Genomic DNA, 24,636 nt, shown 5'->3' with positions numbered 1-24,636 from the left:
CTTTCCCCAAGCTCTTAAATATGTGCAAGTAACCAGGAATCACCAGAAATCCATGGACAGCCTCAATCCCACAGAGTCCAAAACAACAAAAGAGAAAACAGCTAACAGAGATTATGCAGGCAGACAACCTAACAAAATGATACCACTCATACCCTCAGAGATTCCAAACATATATTGTAACTAGGAAACAAAATTGGATACTGTTTTTTAACAAAGAACATCTGGGGACAAGAAAAGGACTTGTAAAGTAAAAACATAATAACAGAAATTTAAACAACAGAAAGTTTCGAAGTGGAACAAAAAGTCAGGGATGGAAAATAGAGAAGAAAAGATAAAATGAAAGGAATCAGTCCAGGAGATGCAACACCTGAATAATTACAGAGTTCCTGAGAAAACAGAAAGGAGGGGAAAAAATAATTCCGGAAGCTTTCCCAGTACTGAAGGATATGCAGTACCACATCAGATGCACCATCACATCAAGTTCCCAGTGCAGTAGATGAAAACAGGCTTGCCTAACTTTTGTAACACAAAGAGGAAATCCTAAAACTGTCTAGAAAGAAAGGTTACAATTCTCACAACAACCCTGGGAGTGACGAAGCAATGTTTTCAAATTCCAGAGGAAAGCTGTTTTCAACCCAGGATTCTATACCCAGCCAAACTATCAATTGAGTGTCAATGAAGAACAAAAACATTTTTGGATGTCTACTGCCTCTGCACACTTTTCCAGAAAGCTACTGGGGGATGAGCACCAATGAAAGGAGACAATTTATCAAGAAAGAGGGAAACAAAAGACACACAGGAGAGGAGCGGCCACACGAGATGCATGGAGGAAATCGTCATTTAGGATGAAGTCTGTGTGCTAGGCACAGCTGGCCAGAAACTCCAGGACAGGTGCCTCTGAGAAGATGACAGTGATAAAATACCTTATGCACTACGCATTTAGAGGGACTTAGAACATTGGCATAGTTTAGAGTGAATTAGTAAACAACATGGAAAACAAAAACTCCAGGAAAAACAAAAAGAACTTGTGCAGAAAAAGAAATATCATACAGCTCAGGCCAGGCACTGTGGCTCACACCTGTAATCCCAACACTTTGGGAGGCCAAAGTAGGTGGATCACTTGAGGCCAGGAGTTTGAGACCAGCCTGGCCAACATAGTGAAACCCTGTCTCTACTAAAAATACAAAAATTAGCTGGGCATGGTGGTACCTACCTGTCATCTCAGCTACTCAGAAGGCTGAGGCAGGAGAATTGCTTGAGCCTAGGAGGTGGAAGATGCAGCGAGCTGAGATCACACCACAGCACTCTAGCCAGGGTGACAGAGCAAGACTCCATCTCAAAAAAAAGAAAAGAAAAGAAATCAGACAATGAGGCAGGGAAGATAGGACCCAAGATAGCTTGGGCCCACGAGGTCAAGGTTGCAGTGAGTCGTGATTGTGCCACTGCAACACTGTAGCCTGGGCAACAGAGCAAGACCCTGCCTCAAAAAAAAAATTTTAAAGATAAAGAAAAATAAATAAACACAGCTTAGTTGATAAGACTAGCCCTTACACAGCCCCAATAATGTAAACACTGAATATTGGGCTAAACAAAATTTAATTTAAATCTATTGGGAGGCTAGGGCACAGTAAGTAGTTCAGGGGTGGTGGGAAGTCAACACAATTTCAATAACTAAAAATCAAAAATCAAGAAGTGGCAATAGAGGTCTATTATTTAGAGACATGGAAGTAAACACAGCACCTCAGAAAACCACCAAAAGTTGGAAATGGCTGCCTTAGAAGAGGGGAAAAGCAGAGGGAGGGACGGAGGACAAAGTGCTTGTAGTCCCAGCTGCTTGGGAGACTGAGGTGGGAGGGTGGCTTGGGCCCAGGAGTTCCAGACTGTAGTGGGCTATCATAGCACCTGTGAATAGCCACTGCACTGCAGCCTCGGCCATACAGCCAGACTCAACTCTTTAAAAAAAAAAAATGAAATAAAACACTATTTGGCTTTAAATTATGACAAAACCGGTGCCCTATTCCTATCCACCTGCTTTCACCTGTCTTGGCAGGGCCCAGCCCACCTCCCCAGTGCCTCTGCAGCCCAGCCCTGTGGGCACCGGGCTGCTCAACACCTGTCTCAACAGGTTTCCCTATGTCGCCTGCTAACTTCACATCTCCCCACAGAGACGTCTTAGCCACTGATGTCTGACACGTGAAAGCACGATTTTCTTTCTTTTTTTTTAGACGGAGTTTCGCTGTTGTTACCCAGACTGGAGTGCAATGGCACAATCTTGGCTCACTGCAACCTCTGCCTTTTGGGTTCAAGCAATTGTCCTGCCTCAGCCTCCCGAGTAGCTGGGACTACAGGCGTGCACCACCATGCCCAGCTAATTTTTGTATTTTTAGTAGAGACAGGGTTTCATCTTGTTGACCAGGATGGTCTTGATCTCTTGACCTCATGATCCACCCGCCTCGGCCTCCCAAAGTGCTGGGATTATAGGCGTGAGCCACCGCGCCTGGCCACGATTTTCCCACCTTGTGACTATTTTGAAGGGTGCTGTGTAAAGCCACATTCCCGAAGCCACTTGCTGAGTGATTTAAGTACCAAAGTGGTTTACAGTCTAAATTGAGCGATAACTCTTTTGAAAATGGACACACCATTTAAATAAGCCACTTGATGCTTTTAATAACTCTCTCCTTTCCTTTCATTTTAATGTTGGTGTTAAACATTAAGGCATAAATTCTACCGCCACATAATGAGAAGCCTAAGAAAGTGATTTCAAGGAAAACACCTCCTTAAAAAAAAAAATCATTGCCCCTTTCTGGCTTAGGGAGCTCAGTCCCACAGCTACATATCCTCTCTTTTCCAATGTATTTTCCAGCAGATTTTCCCAACAAAATCTGAGGCAGTACTCTGCCTTCTCTGTCCCCCAAAACTGGATTCTTCTTCTCACCTTAGTTTCCTCCCTCTACTCATCGTAAAATTAATTCTACCCTAAGACTAACTTATATTTTAGAAACAGGGTCTCACTCTGTCACCCAGGCTACAGTGCAGTGGCACCATCATCTCACTGCAGCCTCAAACTTCCGAGCTTAAGCATCCTCCAGCCTGTCTTCTGAGTACATGCATATGCCACCACACCTAAGACAGATAACTTATTTTCAGTGGGAGTTTTAATTGCTGCTGCTGCAATTATTGGAGGGTCTTAAAATTAAAATATTTTTAAGGGGTAGGTGGTGGAGAATGACCAGTGTAACTGTTTCATCAGTTTGCCAAGGGTGACATATTTTTAAAAAGTGGAAATACAATATAGGAAAAAATAGCAAAGCACTGTTTCAGATGACCACGTTATATTTATAACATTTAAACCGGGAGCGGTGGCTCACGCCTGTAATCCCAGAACTTTGGGAGGATGAGGCGGGCGGATCACCTGAGGTCAGGAGTTCGAGACCAGCCTGAACAATACGGTGAAACCCCGTCTTAAAACAAAAAAAAAAAAACATTTAAACCTAGCAAAAATATCAGATGAAACACTTTTCAAAGGAAGTAATGAAAATTCAACTTAAAAGAATGTAAAACCTACCAGGTGTGGTGACTCATGCCCGTAATCCCAGCAATTTGGGAGGCTAAGATGAGCAGATCACTTGAGGCCTAAAGTTCGAGATCAGCCTTAGCAACATAGTGAGACCACGTTCCCCATCTCTTAATTTTTTTCTTGAGACAGAATATCCATCTCAGAGTCACTGTTGCCCAGGCTGGAGTGCAGTGGCACAATCTCAGCTCATTGCAACCTCTGACTCCTGGGTTTAAGCGATTTTCCTGCCTCAGCCTAGCTGGAACTACAAGGGCATGCCACCACATCTGGCTTATTTTTGTATTTTTTAGTAGAGTTGGGGTTTCACCATGTTGCCTAGGCTGGTCTCGAACTCATGGCCTCAAGTGATCATCCCACCTCAGCCTCCCAAAGTGCTGGGATTACAGGGGTGAGCCACCATGCCTGGCCCCCCAAAAATTATTTTAATGTAAAACTGTGGGAAATCTTTTTTCCTTAGTAAAATGGGTTCAGAAGAAAAGTGTCATCAAATAGCAGCACTTTGTAAAATCCCTATTGAAGGTGAGCTGATGCAGTAAGCCTGAGCAACAGAGCAAGACCCTCTCTCTGAAAACAAAACGGAGGCTGAAAAATACTGGACATTTCTATTAGTTTGTTAGCCTTGATATGTGTGATGCATTAACATACCAAAAGTAACTTGCAGGCAAAAGTCAGCATAATAAAAATGAATGAAACAAATCTCTGTATGTACTGACCTGGAAACACCTTTCTGTGGTAGGGGAATTGCAGAAAACTACAATACAATCCCATTTGTGTTAAAGAATAAAAGACCCCCTGAAATTATACTTGTTCATGTGTACAAGTGCACAGAAAAAACTCTAGAATATGTCCCGTAATACTAAGATGGATGGGGTTTGGGGAGATGAGTGGGATTAGGGACTGGAGTGCAGCTAGATCCTTTAAGTGTTTACATTTCTTCACAATAGAACATACATTCACGTTACTTGTGAAATAATTCACTGTGTCTAGGTAGATGAACAAAATTATCATGGATATTCAGTTCATTCTCTACTATCATATTTGAGAAACTTTTGGGATAACATTTAGATGGATTTTGCTTTTTTAAGAGAACACTTCCAGCAGAAGTTTAAGAAGCAGAAATCAGCCGGGTTTGGTGGATCTGACCTTTAGTCCCAGCACTTTGGGAGGCCAAGGTGGGTGGATCACTTAAGCCCAGGGGGTCAAGGCTAGTAAGCTGGAATGGCATCATTGCACTCCAGTCCAAGTGACAGAGTCTCGAGAAAAGAAGCTGAGGGGGTGGGGAAGACATCAGGCTGGAGTGGGCAGTCTGCTTTCACCTGCCAGTTGTCTACATGCTGCTGAGCACCTTCACTCTCAGCCAGTTTGTGATTATCAAACAGGAAACTATCCAGGATTTTTTTTTGGGGGGGCCACCACTCAGCTGGGACCCAGGCAGACAGACCAGTCCAACCAAATTCTCCTGAGGGAGAATTCTGAGACATGCCTTAGGCTGCACTTTGGTTACTAACCCTGCTTGAGAACCAGTTTCATTATTCTGTTGTAATGATCTGTTACTTGTTGCTCTGCTCACTCTATGGATATGTATTTCATTTTCTTAGTATAGTAAGCATAACCTCCTGCATTAAAGTGGAGGGTGAAACTGGGCTGGTATTTGTGAATAACCAAATTCTATGTCAGTTTCCATGATCTTCCTTGACTGTTGGGGAGCCAAACAAGTATCATTGTCTAGGACAGAGCAGGATGAAAACAGCCTCCCCAAGCATCTACCACTACTGGCGTTAAAAAGGATGAGAACCAGCTTAGAGATTGAGAACCAGCCACAGAAATGCCCTATGTGCACAAGAAAACCTGCCTAAACAGAGCAGTCTGTAAGTTTTTTTTCGAAAAAGTAGTCATTCAGGTTTTATATAAAGGCTCATACCAGAGGTTCTGAAGATAAATGAAAGCACAAAGCCTTTATTGAATTGCAGATTATGAATAATAAACCTAGTGGTAAGCACTAGGGGCAGATGTGCATAGAAATGCAATTTATAAAATTTCCAAGGCAAACAATTGACATCTTTGAAGAAACTGTCATTAGCTTAAAAAATCTTCCGGGTGTGCAATTCATTCATGGTTTTCATAACTGGCCAGTGATATGGCCTCAGGAAATGATGAGATTTCATAAATCATTTGTATCAAATATCTTTTTCTGGTAAATTCCTTAGTGCCTCTGCCGTGGTAACTAGACAAGATTGGGAAGTTTCAAGATGATTCAAACCTCCAGCACCTCACAGGAATCCACATTTCTTAACACAGAAGACAATGCTAATCAAAGAAGGAAATAAAAAGGTTATTAAAAACAGATACTGGCTTCACCAAAGTTTCTAAATACACGTATCTATGTATATTCCACTAAAAACGTTTAACCCAATAGTCTTCACACTTTATATCCAGAAACTACACTAGCTGCCCTCACTTTTCACCGGTAACAATGTGCACTAAGGCAGTGCTGCTTTTTAGTAGTAGAGACTCTTGACACTTGTAACAAGCAAGCTTGTGACTTATTTTAGAATTATAGGATTTACAGAAGACTTTTTTAAAGTGACTTCTGCAAGTTTCAATATGCAAAAATCACAATGATCTTAAAATTAAGAGATTAAGTTTAGGGACAAAATGACATGATACATTGCAACTAAACATAAAAGGTAATAATGAAATGGTCTCAGGGAACAGCTATGAATAGCACAGAACCCAAATTGAAAGGTGAAGAAAAATATTAACTCCAAGTATGCGGCTGATAACCCATTTTTCACTGTCCTTGAAAGGCATGGGCTGAGCTGAGTAACCTCTAAGAGGCAAGTACTGAGCATCACCAAGTCAGTGGCTTTGGGGAATGCTTCTCCAAGTCCTCCTTTCCCACCCCTACCAATTCCACCACACCTCACCATTCAGGTTTTTGTTTGTTAAAGACGAGGAGGTCTCAAACTCCTCGCCTCAAGCAATCGTCCAACCTCAGCCTCTCAAAGTGCTGGTATTACAGGCGGGAGCCAACATGCCCAGAGTGAGCAACTTGTTTACTTCATATTTTCTCACTGGTACTATATGCGTTTGTTTCTAGGCATCTTTAAGATAAATAACATTCCCTCAAAATACGTCCAGACTGTCCTTAGGAGAGACCTTCCCTGTTACCAGGCCACATAGTAGCTGGTGTAGTGAAAGGTAGCTCAGTGGTGAAACCACAACGAAATAAGTTAAAATGTGAAACTAGAGATGATATACAAATACTAATAAAAATGTTCACTGAAATACACAAGCGAACACCTGATTTCCACATTATTAGCTGTTCTTATTGACATAGCTAAAATATCTCTCAGTAAATCCAGGAAATACTACAAGTTTATAATAACCCAAGGGCATGCACTACATCCAGCTCTGGTTCCACCTCCTTCTCTTTCAGGCTACTAGGCTACGGACAAGGTTAAACTCAATAAAGTACACACTTAAGTAGAAAATGTGGAAGGCCAACATTTTTTCAAAAAAAAAAAAAAAAAAAACCTGCGAGAGTATAATAAACATTAGCAGCTTGTTAACTAAAAACTGTCCTCAAATATTCAATTCTAGATATCAAATAGATCAGCAGACTTTATAAGCAACTTTTCTGGTTAACAATTTCGCCAATATTCAGTGTCTATATATATTTAGCTCATTATCTTTGACCAAAAAAAAAAAGTTGCTAACTACCAGTGTGAAGTCAAGACAGCTCAGAACAAGATGACTGAGAAAAAAGTTCCTAATTAGGTCAAATTTTCAAATCATGTAAATAACTTCCACAATAAAATCTGGCTTCTTAGCTATGTTAAATATCAAGGAGCATATTAAAATTTGTTCGTTAACCTTTATTCCACCCACAAATGTTTTGACAAGATGGCGAGTAGCTACAGTCTTGAGGGTCAGAGGCCAAGGCAAGAGAGAATAGAGAGCTCTTTCAAGGAATTTCATATCAAATCTTTGTTCCCACTTTAATGCTGGAACGTTAACAGCATTCTCTAAATATTTTACTAGATCAACTATGACCCTGATAAAAACTACTATCAACAGTAACTACTAAATATAACTTTTATATTCAATTAGATTTGTTAGAGGCATCTGTAGAATATTTTGCTCACAAAATACTTTGAGAATGCGCCTTTCCAGTAACTGAAAAAGTTTAATGAGCTAGGAGAGCAAGCATAGATGGGTAAGAATAAATTCTTCTGTTCATTAATTTTAACATTTCAATATTTATCACAGCAAAATTGGGAATGTCTTCATAGTTTACCATTTAATTTTTGAAAAGACTGTGAAGCAACCAATTGCCTAGAAATATTCTTGGTTAGCGAAACACTGAGAAATCAACATGTTAGAATTCAAGGAACTGATCAAACTATATAGATCAATATTAAAGTAAAACTGAGATGTAGTCATGACCAATAAAAATATCAGCAACATTTACCACTAATATGTTATAATGGTGATTTCTAAAGATTTCTACAGATCAACCTTGATAACTACACCTCCCAGCCACTGGAGAGGGCTTTGCAATGAACATGTCACAGCAAGAGAATCCTGTACTTCACGGTGGTCATTTCTCTTTTCTGATCTTCTAGTGTTTCCAGAAACTCCAAACACTAGTCCAGAGGTTCAGCCAAACACAACTCACACTTACCATTTCATGGGGTGTGTTAAATGAGCAGAAATGAGCAGAAAATACATGGAGATATAAGGCTCCAGAGGAAAAAGACAATTACAAATGCTCACCCTATTGCCCATGTCTTGCTCTGCGAAGACTTTAGGAATATCTGGAGCCAAACCAAATAACCTAAATATTAATGAGGCTCAAAATCCAAGTAAAGGTAAAGTACACTCAAAACAAGACAAAAATTTAACAGAATCAACTGTTGAAGACTGGAGGGCAATTACATGTAAAAAGCATAGGTCCTACACATCCAAGCTAGATTTGAAAACCCAGTGCAACATCTCGAAACCAAAGAGGTTCAAAACCAGGCACCTTCACAGCCACCTTAAAGCTGGAGGGAGAAAATGCATTTTCTTTTATCATCTAAAAACATAACCAGTAAGGTTTTGTGCTGAGACCTCACCAACCCATCAGCACCTCTAAAAAACAGTACTTAGATATTAATATTTCTGATGGCCAGGTACACATACATGACTGCCAGAGAAATGTCACCAGAGTGAGGCAGAATTTGTAAAACCCCATTCTACAAGTATTAGCAAAGGAAGGTTATAATCCATGGATATGAATTGACTATAATACTTAAATGACATATTTCTGATATATTCACAAAATCTTTATAGAAAGTTTTAAAATTCAAAAAAGAAATAAGATAGGAGTCAATACGGAGATGAAATGTACAAAACAAATGAGCAGGCAAACTAAAAGTTCTTGAAAGTATTTTACTTCAGATTGAAAAATGAACAGCTTCCACACTGTTCACTGCAAGATACACAGTATTCACGAATACAATGCTGGTCATTTGAGGAAAGGTATACACACCTCAATTTCTCCTTCATGCTTTTTTTCTTTTAGAAAGATACTGTTTACCAAAAAGAAACTTCAGCAGTACAGGAAAAACTATTTTCCCAATAAATTTACGAAAACCTAAGATTCCCAATGGAATCAAGATTATCTTCCCGCTACCACCACCTTAATATAATCACATGCTTATTGGAACACTAATATTCGCACCCTAAGAGTACATTTACTTTCAACAATGAGGGTGATTCTTTAAAAACTAATGAAAAACAAAACAAAACAAAAAAACCCTTCAGTGTGGTAAATGTAACATAGATTTCTGCAAGTATTAAGTGTCTGAAATAGGCAGCTAATACTGGATTTAATATTATTTTATAAATAATTGTTCCCTTAGCAGTAAACATAAGTCTACACATTCACAATTGTCCTAGAAAATAAATACTGTGATTATGCACAATGTTATGACAAACTAGTTTCAAAAACAAAAGCGCAACATCTTGATAAAAATTCTGATCAGAATAAAATGTGACTCTAAAATTTAAAACATTGTCAAAGTAACATCACATTTAAAATCTTCCACAGTTTACACGAGTACTATGAGTCTCCAGTTTTGGAACACATTTTTCCATTGTGAATTAAAATAGGAACATATTGAAAATTGTTAATTTCAGTGATGACATCGGTTTTGGTCTTACTTTAGCATTATTTTCTTTATAAAAAGTTACACTAAGTGTCCATTAATGGTCTGATTGGTCTTCAGTATTTCATAAATGTATATAAAAGAAATTCCTAAAAGCCAATAGTACTTTATATGTATATATATAAAAGAATCTCATCTCAGAAATGACTGTATTTAACAGAGCCATACACACTGATGCTAAACATAAGCGCTTTCACCCTGAAAGAAAGCATTTTCAGAAATGTCACTTACATTCTATTATATTAAATATTCCCAACTGAGTTTCAAACTCAACAGGTAAAATGAATAACAGAATTATACAACTCATTGCACTCAAAGCTGACTACAACCAAAATTTACAGTATGATTGAAACAAGCCAATGTTTAAAAAAGTTTTAATTAACGGTAACAGTTCCATGAAAGAAGAGGATAAAGAATGGGATGACAAGAAGTATTTGGTCTTAATAAGGCAATACAAAATAGATCCATTATCAAAGACCATTTAATTTTTAAAGATCAACAATACCAAAAGCATAAGTGGAATATAAGAAAATAGTTATTTATAAGTATGATTTAATTAAAGCTGTTTACAGTTATTCTCCCACAGTAGTTAAGCATGAATTTTAAAAAGAATAAGAGATGAGAAACAGGCACACGCAGCACACAGGGTTAGAGAAGCCAGCATGCAAAGTCTGTGGAACTCGAAGTTTCACTGCAACAGGAATGAGACCAGACGTGGGTGGCCTTTTTTTTCCTATTAGGAAGAAAGTGGAGGGGAAAAAAAAGACTGCAAAGGAAGCGAAAACACAAAGTCATGTAACTGCCCATTGCCCAAGACGACAGCACTACAGAAAACAGTTGCAAGTTAATTTTTAGAGATGACCAGAGATTTTTCAGTGTTCACACAAAAGTACGTAGTACATTTTTTTTTTTTTTTTTTTACAAAATAAAATAAACATCATTTGCCACCATAAACCTTTTCTTTAGAGAGGAAAAATTTCTGCAGCAGGACACAAGGGTTCTATTAAGTCATTTCAATGCTGAGAAAAACAAATTAAGTAATAGAACTAATCACTTCCCTATATATGGATGTTAAGATGACAATTTATATTATTTTTCAAACTAATCCTGAGAAAAAATCTGTTTACAATTTAAACAGTAATGTTATGTAAAAAGTATTATTAACAAATCCACTATTACAAATATCAATTTCCTATATGGTCTTCTATATATACACACAATAAAATGGTAAATATATGCAAAAATATTAAAAAAAAAACATGCACAGATTACTTTCCCCTTTGGAATCTGGACTTCCTATCAGATACCTTTGTTTGCCTTTCCCACCCCATCCTCTGATACTGGTTTTTGTTTCTATCACCCTACCAACACTGAATACTATTTCCTATAACTCTGCATAAAGCCAATGAGAAATATATTTATTTTACATTCAAGCTTTAAATCTTAAAATGACCCTGTTGTAGCATATGACTTATCAAATAAGCAGCCTTTTTTTCCCCCTTTTTTGCTTGCTTTTTGTTTTTGTAGTTGTCAGTCTTCATGATCCATTCTGTGGCGAGCTGGGAAAAAACGCAGTTGCTAAATCAATGTCTGAACAGTGTGAGGCTCCTGAATGTCTCCCAGGAGTCTCTGCGCAACTGTCCTGAGCATGAGATCATTGCACAGAGAAGACAGTTCACCGCACAGCGCCGACTATCTACAGAGGTCTGAGAGGGGCGCATCCCTCTTGTGTTTCCTCCTTTTGCCATGGTAATACTGATTATTGGATTTGCCTTGATGTTGTTTGTTTGTCATCAAGGAACCATGGCTTGTTTGAGTTGTACCTTGGAAGCCTTTGCTGGAAGAACGAAAGAGCCTTGCTGATCCATGCTGCAGAAAAAGAAATGGCCAAAAAGACATCAGTATTGCAGAAGAGCAGAGTGTTCTCAAATACCTGGATTTGGGGCAGCTTTCAAAACTAGGAATATGCTGGCTAGAGAGTTACCTTACTGATCAGTGACTTATCTAGCAGGCAGAAAAAGCTGTTAAATGGGTTAACTCTTTTTAGCTCTAAAACCCTTACATTATTTTAATGGAAATACTGAAAAGCATAGACCATTGCTTGCCTTCTTAAGAGAGTTTGTGGGATGTAAAAGTTTTCTTACGAAACCTACCAACCCAAACATCACATCATAAGTGACACAGTGGGAAGAGGATCTTGGAAACCACAGGCACACTGGTAGGTTGGGGTCAGCACAGTTGGCCACTCCCTTCCAGCTATTCATAGTCTGTGGTTTTCTTGTGACCCCAGTCCCTTCTGTCAGCCCTGTCACTTGAACTGGTATTTCATGATGAGTCTGTGTCTTGCATACATGGCTAAGGCCGCATAGGTAAAGGGAACACAGTAAGTCAAATCAGACACAAGGTGATGGCCAAGAGGCCTCTTCTCAGGTTCCCAGCTGTAGTGAGAGAGCTGGCCTCAGGTTGGAGCCCCATATCAATGGCTTCCTCCCCTCATTCTGCCTCATTACTCAGACAATTCTAGGCAAGGAAGAAACTTAAACTAGAATATCTCTGTGGCCTTAAGTCCAAGCTAATGTTATTCAACTGACCATGCCTGACAGCCAGCTGATCATTTCAACACAGACAATAAGGTATTGAACATTAAAATATTAGAAAAGGATACATTATTCCCAGATATGGACACTGCCATAAGGCCTCACAAAACCTTCGTGCCAGCTTACTTCATGTACAAATGTAACATTTTTTATGTGGTAATTTGGCTGCAATAACTTATAAGGACTAGTCAATAGATTCCCAAAGAGATTTATGTTACAATGGTGTCTCACAAAGATCCTTAGGACATCCCGTTCCTGGAAGCACTGTCATGAGTTGGAACCTCTTAGAATAAAGTAAGTTTGTTCTTCAACCTAGCGTTTTCTTCAATCTCATGATATATATTCTTCACATGTAGGAAATTCTAAATGTTTTCTATCAAACACTAACAATTAAAAACCCACGTTCCACACACCTGAGATTTGTTGGTGCTGTTGGATGTGTTAGTGGTTTGGGTGCTTTGCATTTTCCCAACTGCCTGAGAGGACTCCAAGGATACATCTTGCGACCCTACTCGGTTCCCAGTGGACGGACGGCAGAGCAGCTGTTTCGGGGTTTTGCACGGTGTTGCATCGGAATCCTAACACAAGTCATATGAGTTATAATGTAACATATTAGTTTAGATACTCAATAATCAGAAAGAAAAAAAATTTGGCTCAGTACTCTTACATTAAATTTAAACATTTGGGAGTTAAAAGAAGCACACTAAAGAATTTACAAAATTGTTTGTTTAAATCTTCCTCTAAACATTTAAAGTGACTGGTTTTACCAGAGAGCTTCTGTTCACTGTTAAATCCACTGTCCACATCTGCCCTTGAAGGAGCTCACAGAGGTCTAAGGTTTATTTGGTTTTTTATTTACAGAAAATGAAAGACTATGGTAAAGAGTGAGGAACCTAGGTCCTAGTCCCTGGCTTCAGCGAGACCCAAGATGATGGGCTTAAGGGCTCAATCTCTGAGAGTCTGTGATAACAAATCAGTGATCATTCTAGCCAAACACACTGTGTGGGTGGGTACAGACTTCCCAGCAACAGTGGGCTGAACCCCACCTATTTTTGGGCTGCTTGGGCCATGACAATGCTACCTTCAGCCCTGGCCCTGGCACTGTACCTGGCACCTCAGAGTTACATTTGCTCAGTTCCCAACACTCCACACCTCCCTGTGTCTGTGACATCTAGCTTGGTATTCTGTCCTCCAGAGCATACTGCTCTAGGACCCAAAAAGGCACACAGGGATATTTTACAAAGGAGGATTTATGATTCCATAATGACACATGGTCATCATCAAAAACATAGAATATTTAGATTACTTTTCACGTCCTACACTTAATAAAGTTAAACTCAAACAGGTAAGCCTGCTTTAGATCTCAAATCAGTAAACCACAATTATCTTTCATTTAAAAGGTAACTTACATTATTAATTGACATAAATGCTATCAGGATGGGGGAAGAAAAAAATTCTACCAGAATAGAAAGTAGATTAGAGGTGAACAGAGGATAAGGGAGGGAAGAATTAGAAGAAACTACTACTAGATACAGGGTTTCTTCTTGGGGTGATGGAAATGTTCTAGAATTACTGGAGATGGCTGTACAACATTGTGAATATGTCCTAAAAACAACTGAATTGCACATTTTTAATGCTGAATTTTGTTAATTATATCTTGATTTTAAAAATTCAACCAGGAAGCTGAAAAAAATTCTGAGTGAAATAATTTTTTAGACAAGAGTATATTCTATGTGGTTCTATTTGTATGAAATTCTGAAACATGCAAAACTAATCTATGGTGTTAAAAAATCATAACAGCTGGGCACGGTGGCTCATGCCTGTAATCCCAGCACTTTGGAAGACCAAGGCAGGTGGATCATGAGGTCAGGAGTTTGAGCCCAACCTGGCCAACTTGGAGAATCCCCATCTCTACTAGAAATACAAAAAATTAGCCGGGCATGGTGCACATGCCTGTAATCCCAGCCACTCAGGAAGCTAAGGCAGGTGAATCGCTTGAACCTGGGAGGCTGAGGCTGCAGTGAGCCAAGATCATGCCACTGCACTTTGGCCTGGGCAACAGAGCGAGACTCCATCTCAAAAAAAAAAAAAAAAAATCGAACAGTGGTTCCCTCTGAGGGTGGCGTTAGGGATTGATTAAAGACTCATGAGGTTGTTCTTTGGGTTGATGGTAATATTTGCATCTTATTAGGATTTTGGGTCATGCATGTGTATGTATTTGATAAAATTTAGTGAATATATGGGCAAGTAACTTAGACCAAAAAGTAGTAACACAGGGAAATTTTCAGAAAAAAGTTTAGTAAATGTACAATTAAGATTTCCTTATGTGTCAATTTCATATCAAAAGGAAAAAACAGGCTTGCTGCAATGGCTCACGCCTGTAATCTCAGTACTCTGGGAGGTTGAGGCGGGTGGATCACTTGAGTTCAGGAGTTTGAGATCAGCCTGGCCAACAAGGTGAAACCCTGTCTCTACTAAAAATACAAAAAATTAGCTGGGCACGGTAGCGCGTGCCTGTAATCCCAGCTACTTAGGAGGCTGAGGCAGGAGAACTGCCTGAACCCAGGAGGCGGCGGTTGCGGTGAGCCAAGATTGCGCCATTGCACTCCAGCCTGGGTAACGAGCGAAACTCCGTCTCAAAAAAAAAAAAATTATACAGGCATGGTGGCAGGCGCCTGTAATTCAAGCTACTCAGGAGGCTGAGACAGAACTGTTTGAACTCTGGAAGCGGAGATGGCAGTGAGCTGAGATCATGCCACTGCACTCCAGCCTGGGCAACCAAGCGAGACCACCCCCCACCCATCTAAAAAAAAATAAATAAATAAAAGGAAAAAACAATTAATATTGGAGTCTGGCTACAAGGATGTACAAGCTACAGTACGCTAGGAGAACTGATGTCTGTAATCTACTTTGGAATAGATCAAAGAATAAGACGAATTAATGAACAAAGTGATGGACAGACGGTTAGGTATGAGATAAGCAAGTAAAAGGTTAATGGCAGAATCTAGTGGTGAGTACACGAATGCTCACTAAAATTTGTTTGCTTTTGCTGTATGCTTGAAACTTTTCATAATAAAATGTTCAGAAAAAGTACAAGCATGAAAGTTCAGAAAATATCCCAGTAACATGTCCGCAAAGGAAATGGCCTTAGCCTTCTAGACAGAGTTAACCCCAGCAAGAGAACATGCGTGCGTCTGAGTTCAGAAGAGCCGAGCCTTTCATACTTACTACATCACTAGAGCTGGACTGTGTGGCAGAAGAGGACGACACTGGACCTGATGAAGAGTTTGAAGAGTGTTTACTAAGAGATTCCGAGGTTTTACTTCTACATTTTCCAAGGGCTTCATTTTCTTCAGATAGATTATTATTACATTTATCTAACTGCTGAGTATCTACTATCAAGGTAACACCATTTCCTGAAAGAGTGGCAAAAGATTGGAAAACGTTTCTTCCCATTAAACACACACAACACAGAAAAGCCTCTAATACTCGGTCAACCAATCAAGGAAAGTATCTTACCATTGCATGAAGGCTCAGGTCTATTCTTCAAGCCCCACTGCTTTGATATCCAGTCTCTATATGTGGCAACTTCATCTGTTACTCTAATTATCCTACCTAGTATGCTGCATGTGTTTAAAAAGAAAGGGAGAGGGAGGGAGTAACATTAATTTGAAGATAAGAAGCCACAACCAATTTTGACACAATGGGCTGGTTATAGATGGAACTTTTACCTTTCTGTTTCATTGTTGGGATAGTACTTTGCTATTGGTGACACAGCATGACTCAAAACAACGTAGGCATAATCAAAGGCCTGCTTCACTTGCATGGCCCCATATGAACTCCTCCCAACATCATTACCTTTAAAAGAAATATACATAACATAGTAAGCTTGACTGTTGCTTAATATGTACTAAATGTTGACGACCCTCTTCCAGGAGAACAAGGGCCATAGCGATCCCACCAGAGTTGTGCCCAGAATCTGAGCTCTGGTCTGTACCCAAAATTCCACAGTCTCTGAATATGTGCATCATGCAGTCGGTACTTCATTATGGTGCATCAATTGCCGAAATGTATTCTGGCCCATCAAGAACTATCCCATTCCATACATAAACAGTTATGCAAACAAAAGAAATAGCACCCTGTTCACTCCTAAGAGTGAAACCAAGCTACATTAGAAACATCTCTATATTTTTTGGGTTTATACTAGCCATATATATATTTCCCACTATAAATTATAAGCCCCCCAAAAGCAAGAATCGTCTTTCTGAAAAGTCTTCGTGTCCTCTGGCCAAAGGTTTTGAACAGAGAAGGCGCCCATGGAATGTTTCCTCAATGAATAAACACACAGAACTATTAATGTTGATAAGGCAGCTCAATAAGCCAGAAAAGCATTCCTACGCAACTACTGGATCTCTTCATTCCCTTTCTTTACTCATTTTCAAAGTTTACACATTAAGCAAATGACTAAAAGCACTTCCACTAAAGTCCAATAATGCAGAATCTAAATATTTTACGATTGTATCAGAAAAAAATATTGCTCAGAAAAATCAGGACACAAGCAAGCAAACAGAACTTCACAAAAGCATGGAAGGAATTTACTTTCTGCTCACTTTCAAGCCCACACGAAGCTGGAAAAGTACAAAAAGACATGCAAAATCAAAGAGGAAAGGAATAATTCAAAAAGAAAATACATTGTCTCCTTGCACCCTTCTGTTCATGAATTCAGAGATATATTACTATGCTTGCTGCCTCTAAAGACTTCAGAATCGACTCATTAAAGCCCCATTAATTGCTGATAATTGACTGTAATGAAGGCAATAAGAACCCAAGAAAAAGGACAAGCAGCCACCAAGCATGAACCCATCCAAATAAGTGAATAGCCTATTCTACTACACTTTTAGGGTTAATCAGATTCTAGTCCCAACCTTTCTAGAAGTCTCCAAGGTGTTTTTCTATTGTCTGTGTCTATTATAATTTTGGTGTGTTTGCTCGTGAAATATTTTGATAAAAAAGAATAACAATTAGAAGTTATTCCTTCATTTTTCATCTAAAGAGAGTTTAAAGTATAATAAGGTGACTGATAGTGCCCTCTCTTTGAATGCCCACAAATTTACCTAATTTCAATACCTGGTTGTAAAGGATCTTCGATATAAAGCATTGATGGCCTGTAGCCATCTAGCATATTTTTCTGTACTTCATCTTTGGCCACATATGAACCACCATCCTTTATCCGGATGCCAGTCTTTAAATAATTGAAGTGTCGTCCATATAATTCAAAAAATTCTATTAAGAGAACACCATAGTTTGTATTGGGGATGCAAGCATCTTCCCTGGGATGTAACTAAAAGCAGAAAAGAAGAAATTATATTGAATTTTTGCTAAATTATCAAGGAGGGGGGAATAAATGATATTCTAACTTCTACAAGCAATAGTATTATAATTTTGGTTTAGCATAATAATCAATAATGGGATAACAGCAGGCTATACTGCTGTTACACACAACACTAAAGCCCCATGATATGGGATTGGTGGGAGACTGTAAGGCTGAATTTTATGGCTGCACCAGGCTGCCGACAAGGCTGGCTTGGCCCAACACATCAGCAAAGTCCTTCTGACTCATGAGTAGACTCAGGCAGTTGGCAACCCTGCGCCACATAAATACACCCACTTAAAATACTAAGACTCTAATTCACATACCCAAATAGCAGGTCTCAATTCCAACTAAACTTACAAGATTAGCTGCTTAGAAGACATTCTTATTGTTGGCATTTATACTATTTATGCTTATGGAAACCAGGCCATACATTTTGCATGTTAAAATTTGCAGTGAAAAGTCTCAAAAATACTAGAATGTATGGGTTTAAAGCAAAAATAGTTTTTCATAGGAATTTAAAAATACTTATTGGCTAAACGATAAAAATGTACCCAGTTTACAGGGAAAAGCCGTAAGTAATCAAGGAAAGCAATTACAAGTTGATTTAGATTTTTTCCAAAATGTGTGCCCAGCTGATTGATCACTTTTGCTTTTAGTGTGCACTACCATGGTATACCCATGAGACTTACCTGAAGGAAACTGACTGCCATTAAAAAGAGACTATAAGAACCAATTCCACCTGTAAATACTTCATTAAGGTCCCTCTGCAATAGGAATTGTTTCAATACTAAAACCAAGTATGGCAATACAGGATATTTCTGAAAAAGAAAATTGTATTTTCAATGAATTCCTGTATCAGCTATCAGCAACAGATCTAAGCATTAAGGGGGGCATTAATTGGTCCTTACATTATAAAATTTGGTAGAGATATACAACATACCTAATTTCTTATTTAAGAGTAAACTATTACAAAAAAGTAAGATATAATGAATGGTTCTCCTCTTATATCTAAAATGTAAGACATATATACATAAATAATGACATCTAAGCACTTGCTACAGGGCCAGGCACAGGCTTGCACCTGGAATCCTAACGTTTTGGGAGGCCAAGGCGAGTAGATCACCTGAGGTCAAGAGTTTGATACCAGCCTGGCCAACATGATGAAACCCTGTCTCTACTAAAAATACAAAAAGTAGCTGGGAGTGGTGGCGGGTGCCTATATTTCCAGCTACTTGGGAGGCTGAGGCAGGAGAATCACTTGAACCTGGGAGGCAGAGGTCACAGTGAGGTGAGATCATGCCACTGAACTCCAGCCTGAGTGACAGAACAAGACTCCATTGCAAAAGGAAAAAAAAAAAAAAAAAAGGACTTGCTATAGGACAAAAACACTAACAGCATGTATCTGATGATGCTCATTTGTGACTATGGCCCTCTATTATTCATCTGTAAACATATAATAGAAAGAGTTCAAGGACAAAATCACCAACATCTTTTTTTTTTTTTTGAGAAAGAGTCTAGCTCTGTCACCCAGGCTGGAGTGCAGTGGCATGATCTTGGCTCACTGCAACCTCTGCCTCCCGGGTTCAAGTGATTCTCCTGCCTCAGCCTCCTGAGTAGCTGGGACTACAGGTGTGTACCACTGCACCCAGCTAATTTTTGTATTTTTAGTAGAGATGGGGTTTCACCATATTGGTCAGGCTGGTCTTGAACTCCTGACCTTGTGATACGCCCACCTCGGCCTCCCAAAGTGCTGGGATTATGAGCCACCACGCCTGGTCTCCAATGTCTTAAAGTACTAAATCAGTGAGATTTTTAAGAATCACTTTTCTTGGTGGTGCACCATTGTAGACTAGGGACCTTTTTGCCACAGCCCTGGAGCAAACAAGAATCCTGCCTACTGACTTGCACACAGCTGACGACCACACACAGACCACCCCTCCCTTCCATGCTTTACAGAGAATGAGGCAGGGCTACCCGAGAGAACACCTGAGCTGGCATGTGTGTACAGAATGAGTCTACCTTTTACTGTGCACATATTCATTCATTCACTCCTCTTTGCAAGCCATGCCCTAGTGTGGGGCCACTGAGGGAAACAAAGCAGGCACAACATCTGCAAAGAAGTCTTAAAAGCTATTATTACTAGGAGTGGTAAAATCACTAGTGATTTTCACAAGCTTATACTTTTGCAAATTGTATCAAACTAAGCAAGCACAGAAAAGAAAAAAATATGGAGAAATAAGTGTTTTTAAACATTCTGGGCTTGGTACGGTGGATCACAACTGTAATCCTAGCACTTTGAGAGGCTGAGGCAGGCAGATCACTTGAAGTCAGGAGTTTGAGACCAGCCTGGCCAACATGGCAAAACCCCATCTCTATTAAAAATACAAAATTAAGCTGGGTATGGTGGCACACGTATTTAATCCCAGCTATTCAGGAGGCTGAGGCACAAGAATCATTTGAACTTGGGAGGCGGAGTGTACAATGAGCCAAGATCATGCCACTGCACTCCAGCCTGGGTAACAGAACAAGACTCTGTCTAAAGACAAACAAAAAACTACATTGTGGCTGAAGTCAGTCTAGATACGGTCCCTTTTCAAAGAACATTTAGGGGTCAGGTGTGGTGGCTCATGCCTGTAATCCCAACAGTATGGGATGCCAAGGAAGGAGGACTGCTTGAGCACAGGAGTTTAAGAACAGCCTCGGCAACATAGCAAGACCTCATCTCTATTTTTAAAAAAAAAGTTAGCTGGGTGTGGTGGGCACGCCTGTGATTCCAGCAACTCAGGAGCCTATGGCAGGAAGACCACTTGAGCACAAGAGGCTGAGGCTGCAGTGAGCCATGATCACTGCATCCAGCCTGGGTAACAGAGTGAGACTCTGTCTCAAAAAGTGAAAGAAAGAAGAAGGAAGGGGAAGGGAGAAAAGAAAAGAAAAGAAGGAAGGAAGGGAAAAAGAGAGGAAAGGAAAAGGGAGAGACAGAGGAAGAGAGGGAGGGATAGAGAGAGGGAGAAGAAAAGGGGAGACGGAGGGAGAATGAGTATATGTAAGAATAAATAATTAGGGAAACATTCAACAGAATTTTATCTGGATATACCATTTTACACAAAAATTTTGATTCTGGGAATTTTCCAACAAACATTTTGCTCATGTAAAGCAAGATGCATGTATGGAAGTATATTTGTCAATCCCTTTTTCTAACAGCAAAAGAAAAATGGGAACAACACTGAAGAACTGCTAAATCACGCAGTCACAGCCTTACAAAGGACTACTGCCTGTGTAACCAACAACAAGAAGAAAGCAAGCCTGTATGCGCTGATATGGACGAAATCTCCAAACATTAAGTTTTTACGAAGGTATAAGACAATGTGTATATACAATGTGCTACTCCTTTTGCTTATAATAGTAAAGAACATAAAAAAGCAACATAAAAAATAATTGACTATTAGAAATTCTATAAAAATGAGCTATGTATCTATGGTGTAGCTCATTTTTATAGAATGACAGTGTAAGGGTGACTCACTTTACACTGTCCTTTTATAGTGGTGAATATTAACATGCATATGAGTTTCAATTTTTTTTTTAATTTACTTTTTTTTTTTTTTTTAGATAAAGATAGAGTCTTACTTTATTTCCCAGGCTGGAGTGCAGTGGCACCATCTTGGCTCACTGCAACCTCTGCCGGATGGGTTCAAGCAATTCTCCTGCCTCAGCCTCCCGAGTAGCTGGGATTACAGGTGCCTACCACCGTGCCCAGCTAATTTTTGTATTTTTAGTAGAGATGGGGTTTCACCATCTTGGCCAGTCTGGTCTTGAGATTCTGACCTCATGATCCACCCACCTAGGCCTCCCAAACTGCTGGGATTACAGGTGTGAGCCACTGCGCCTGGCCATGAATTTCAATTTTTAAAAGTTTTTTCCAGAAAAAGAAAATACTAGAGACACACACACACACACACACACACACACCATGAATTTCAATTTTTAAAAGTTGTTTTTTCCAGAAAAAGAAAATACTAGAGACACACACACACACACACACACACACACACACTCACTCTTCCAATAGAGTAGGATTATGGATAATATTTCTTTTTCTGTCTTCTGTACATTTATGCCAGATAATAATGTCCACAACACCAAGCATTTAACATACTTTCTTAAAAAACAAAGAAAAAACAGAAATTTTAAAGCTGCTAGAGGAAAAAAATTGTGAATATTCTAACAGAAGCCAAAGGAGTTAATGGTTTAGGTTAGAGGGGAGAAAGCTGACAATGATCTAATTATGTAAAATGTTCCACAGATGATGGTGACAAATTCTTCCCTATCTTGGAAGAAAACAGAACAAAAATAAACTTAAATCATTTCAAAATAGAAGTAAGGAGGCCTGTAGGAACACCTTAAAGGTAATTTAGGAATTAAAATATAGAAAAGGCTCTTAAAATTCTTAACCTATTTCCTGTTTAGAAAAAAAAAAATGGGCAGCTCACTGCCAGCACAGTATTCTTGGTGCAAATGGGCAATGGGTTAAAGGAAAGGTTCTTAAGGTTCTTAATCTGAACTCGTGGAGATTAAAAAAAGATGGAATCAACTGTGTAGCAGGATTTCAACTCTTCTGCTGTCAAAGGAAGGATCTACAGCAGACAATTTCTTCAAAAGCTTTCTCAACTTTTAATTCTTTTTTTTTTTTTTTTTTTTTTTTAATTGAGACAGAGTTTTGCTCTTGTTACCTAGGCTGGAGTGCAATGGCGCGATCTCGGCTCACCGCAACCTCTGCCTCCTGGGTTCAGGCAATTCTCCTGCCTCAGCCTCCTTAGTAGCTGGGATTACAGGCACGTGCCACCATGCTCAGCTAATTTTTTGTATTTTTAGTAGAGACGGGGTTTCACCATGTTGACCTGGATGATCTCGATCTCTTGACCTCGTGATCCACCCGCCTCGGCCTCCCAAAATGCTGGGATTACAGGCGTGAGCCACCGCGCCCGGCCCCTCAACTTCGAATTCTTATTTAAGGACACATTTTAAGTTAATCACTGATTGTTACAAGCAGGTTCAAAGCAAAACCACTGCACACAAAAGTAAGGTGCAGGCTGAGCATGGTGCCTCATGCCTGTAATCCCAGTGTTATGGGAAGCAGAGGCAGGAGGATTGCTTGAGGCCAGGAGTTAAGAGACCAGCCTGGCCAACATAATGAGACCCCAACACTACAAAAAAAACACAAAAGAATAGCCAGGTTTGGTGGTTCACACCTGTAGTCCCAGCTACTTGGGACGCTAAGGTGAGATGATCACTTCAACCCAGGAGTCTGAGGCTACAGTGGGCCATGATCCAGCCACTGCATTCCAGCCTAGGTGACAGAGTGAGACCCTAGCTCTATTTAAAGAGAGAGAGAGAGAGAGAGAGAGAGAGAGAGAGAGAGAGAGAGAGAGAGATGTATTTGTCAGCAACATGGATATAAAAATATCAGAACACCATAACAGAATCTTAAAATTACGTTTCTAATAGTTTTATTGTATAAATACTGTAAATTCTCTGACCTTGGTAAAATCTTTGATGAGGTCAGCTGCTCTCACACCATTCTGTACATTAAAGCTGATATCGACTTTCACTTCAGTAAAGGAATCTGTTAATTTAATAATAGGTACCTATAAAGAGAAGAAAGGTAAAATGTAAATGCTTTAACCAGATTAAATGATAAAAACAGGATGGAAGCTTACTAGATAAGAGGTCTTTATCGTCTCATGAGAGCGTAAGAACACTGAGTATTCTAAATACAACGCACCCCCGTAAACCTGGTCTGCTACAAATAACCATATGCTGCATAATTAGCATTGGACCCCATACAATATATTTTGTAATTTCTATCAATTGAGACTTTTGTTTAGTGTCCAAACAATTTTTAAATTATTTTTGTTGTTTATATTTAAGGTATACATGTTTCAGTATACTTGATACACATACTAGTGATTACTACAGTCAAGTAAATTAATATGCCTGTCATCTCATAATAGCTGACATATAGTTATAATGATAATTTAAAACCTTCCTCAATACTTTGGAGAACACTTTCTGAGTGTAAGATGAAGAACTTATGAATGCCAGGTTCTCTTAATGTTTTGTATCATCAAACTGTTTCTAATAAGAAAATTGCTGGATTCTTCAGGGATACACAACAACCCATGTGCATTACTGGTCAGTTTTGCAAATAGCCCAAAAATCAACCTGACAAGATAAGATACAAAAATTATTCTTAAAAACGGATAGGATTATTTATACAATATATTAGGGGTTCTTTTTTTAAATACTCCAACTTGGGCAACCCAGGGAGACCCTATCTATACAAAAAATTTTTTAAAAAATAAGCAGGGCATGGTAGGGTGCACCTGCAGCTACACATGAGGCTGAGGTGGGAGGATCACTTGAGTCTAGGAGTTCAAGACCAGCCGGGACAACATAGTGACACGATGTGTCTCTTAAAAAAAAAAAAAGAAGAAGAAAAACTGAATAAAACAAACATCTATAAAAATTTGAGTATTGGGTATAAAATAAAATTGGATATTTTGCTACTGTTAAAAGAAATGCAGGCTGGGTGTGGTGGCTCATGCCTGTAATCTCAACACTTTGGGAGGCTGAGGCAGGTGGATCGCTTGAGCCCAAAGAGTTTGAGACCATTCTGTGCAACATGGTGAAACCCTGTCTCTATAAAAAATACAAAAAAGATTAGCCAGGCATGGCAGGTTGTGTCTGTAGTCCAGCTCCTCGAGAGGCTCAGGTAGAAGGATTACATGAGCCCAGGAGGTACGGGTTGCAGTGAGCCAAGATTGTGTGGTTGCACTCCAGCCTGGACAACCAGAAAACTTTTTACGTGCAAACACC

At 39.4% G+C, this 24,636-nt stretch overlaps 1 protein-coding gene across 4 annotated transcripts in view; it reads right to left on the bottom strand.

Annotated features, from left to right (window-relative positions):
- Positions 1-5,508: 5,508 nt before the first annotated feature.
- The window catches only part of TENT4B (terminal nucleotidyltransferase 4B), an 80,204-nt gene continuing 61,076 nt past the window's right edge, over positions 5,509-24,636 (bottom strand). Inside the window, exons 5-13 of one of the 4 annotated variants that reach the window (XM_008985846.5) lie at positions 23,298-23,405; positions 18,453-18,581; positions 17,517-17,730; positions 16,121-16,247; positions 15,909-16,012; positions 15,618-15,805; positions 12,803-12,967; positions 11,616-11,661; positions 5,509-5,884 (exon numbers count right to left, since the gene is read on the bottom strand). In XM_008985846.5, the coding sequence (XP_008984094.2) occupies positions 5,832-5,884; positions 11,616-11,661; positions 12,803-12,967; positions 15,618-15,805; positions 15,909-16,012; positions 16,121-16,247; positions 17,517-17,730; positions 18,453-18,581; positions 23,298-23,405 (1,134 nt within the window). In that variant the 3' untranslated portion in view covers positions 5,509-5,831. Of the gene's footprint in view, positions 5,885-8,999; positions 11,662-12,802; positions 12,968-15,617; positions 15,806-15,908; positions 16,013-16,120; positions 16,248-17,516; positions 17,731-18,452; positions 18,582-23,297; positions 23,406-24,636 lie in introns of those variants that run through there. The other 3 variants (XM_002760936.6, XM_002760935.7, XM_078357787.1) reach the window with 3 other exon arrangements.

Source organism: Callithrix jacchus, chromosome 20, assembly GCF_049354715.1.
Source record: "Callithrix jacchus isolate 240 chromosome 20, calJac240_pri, whole genome shotgun sequence".
NCBI classification, from domain to species: Eukaryota; Metazoa; Chordata; class Mammalia; order Primates; family Cebidae; genus Callithrix; species Callithrix jacchus.
Note: the sequence above shows the minus strand (reverse complement) of the source record. Positions and strands in the feature narration are given on the sequence as shown.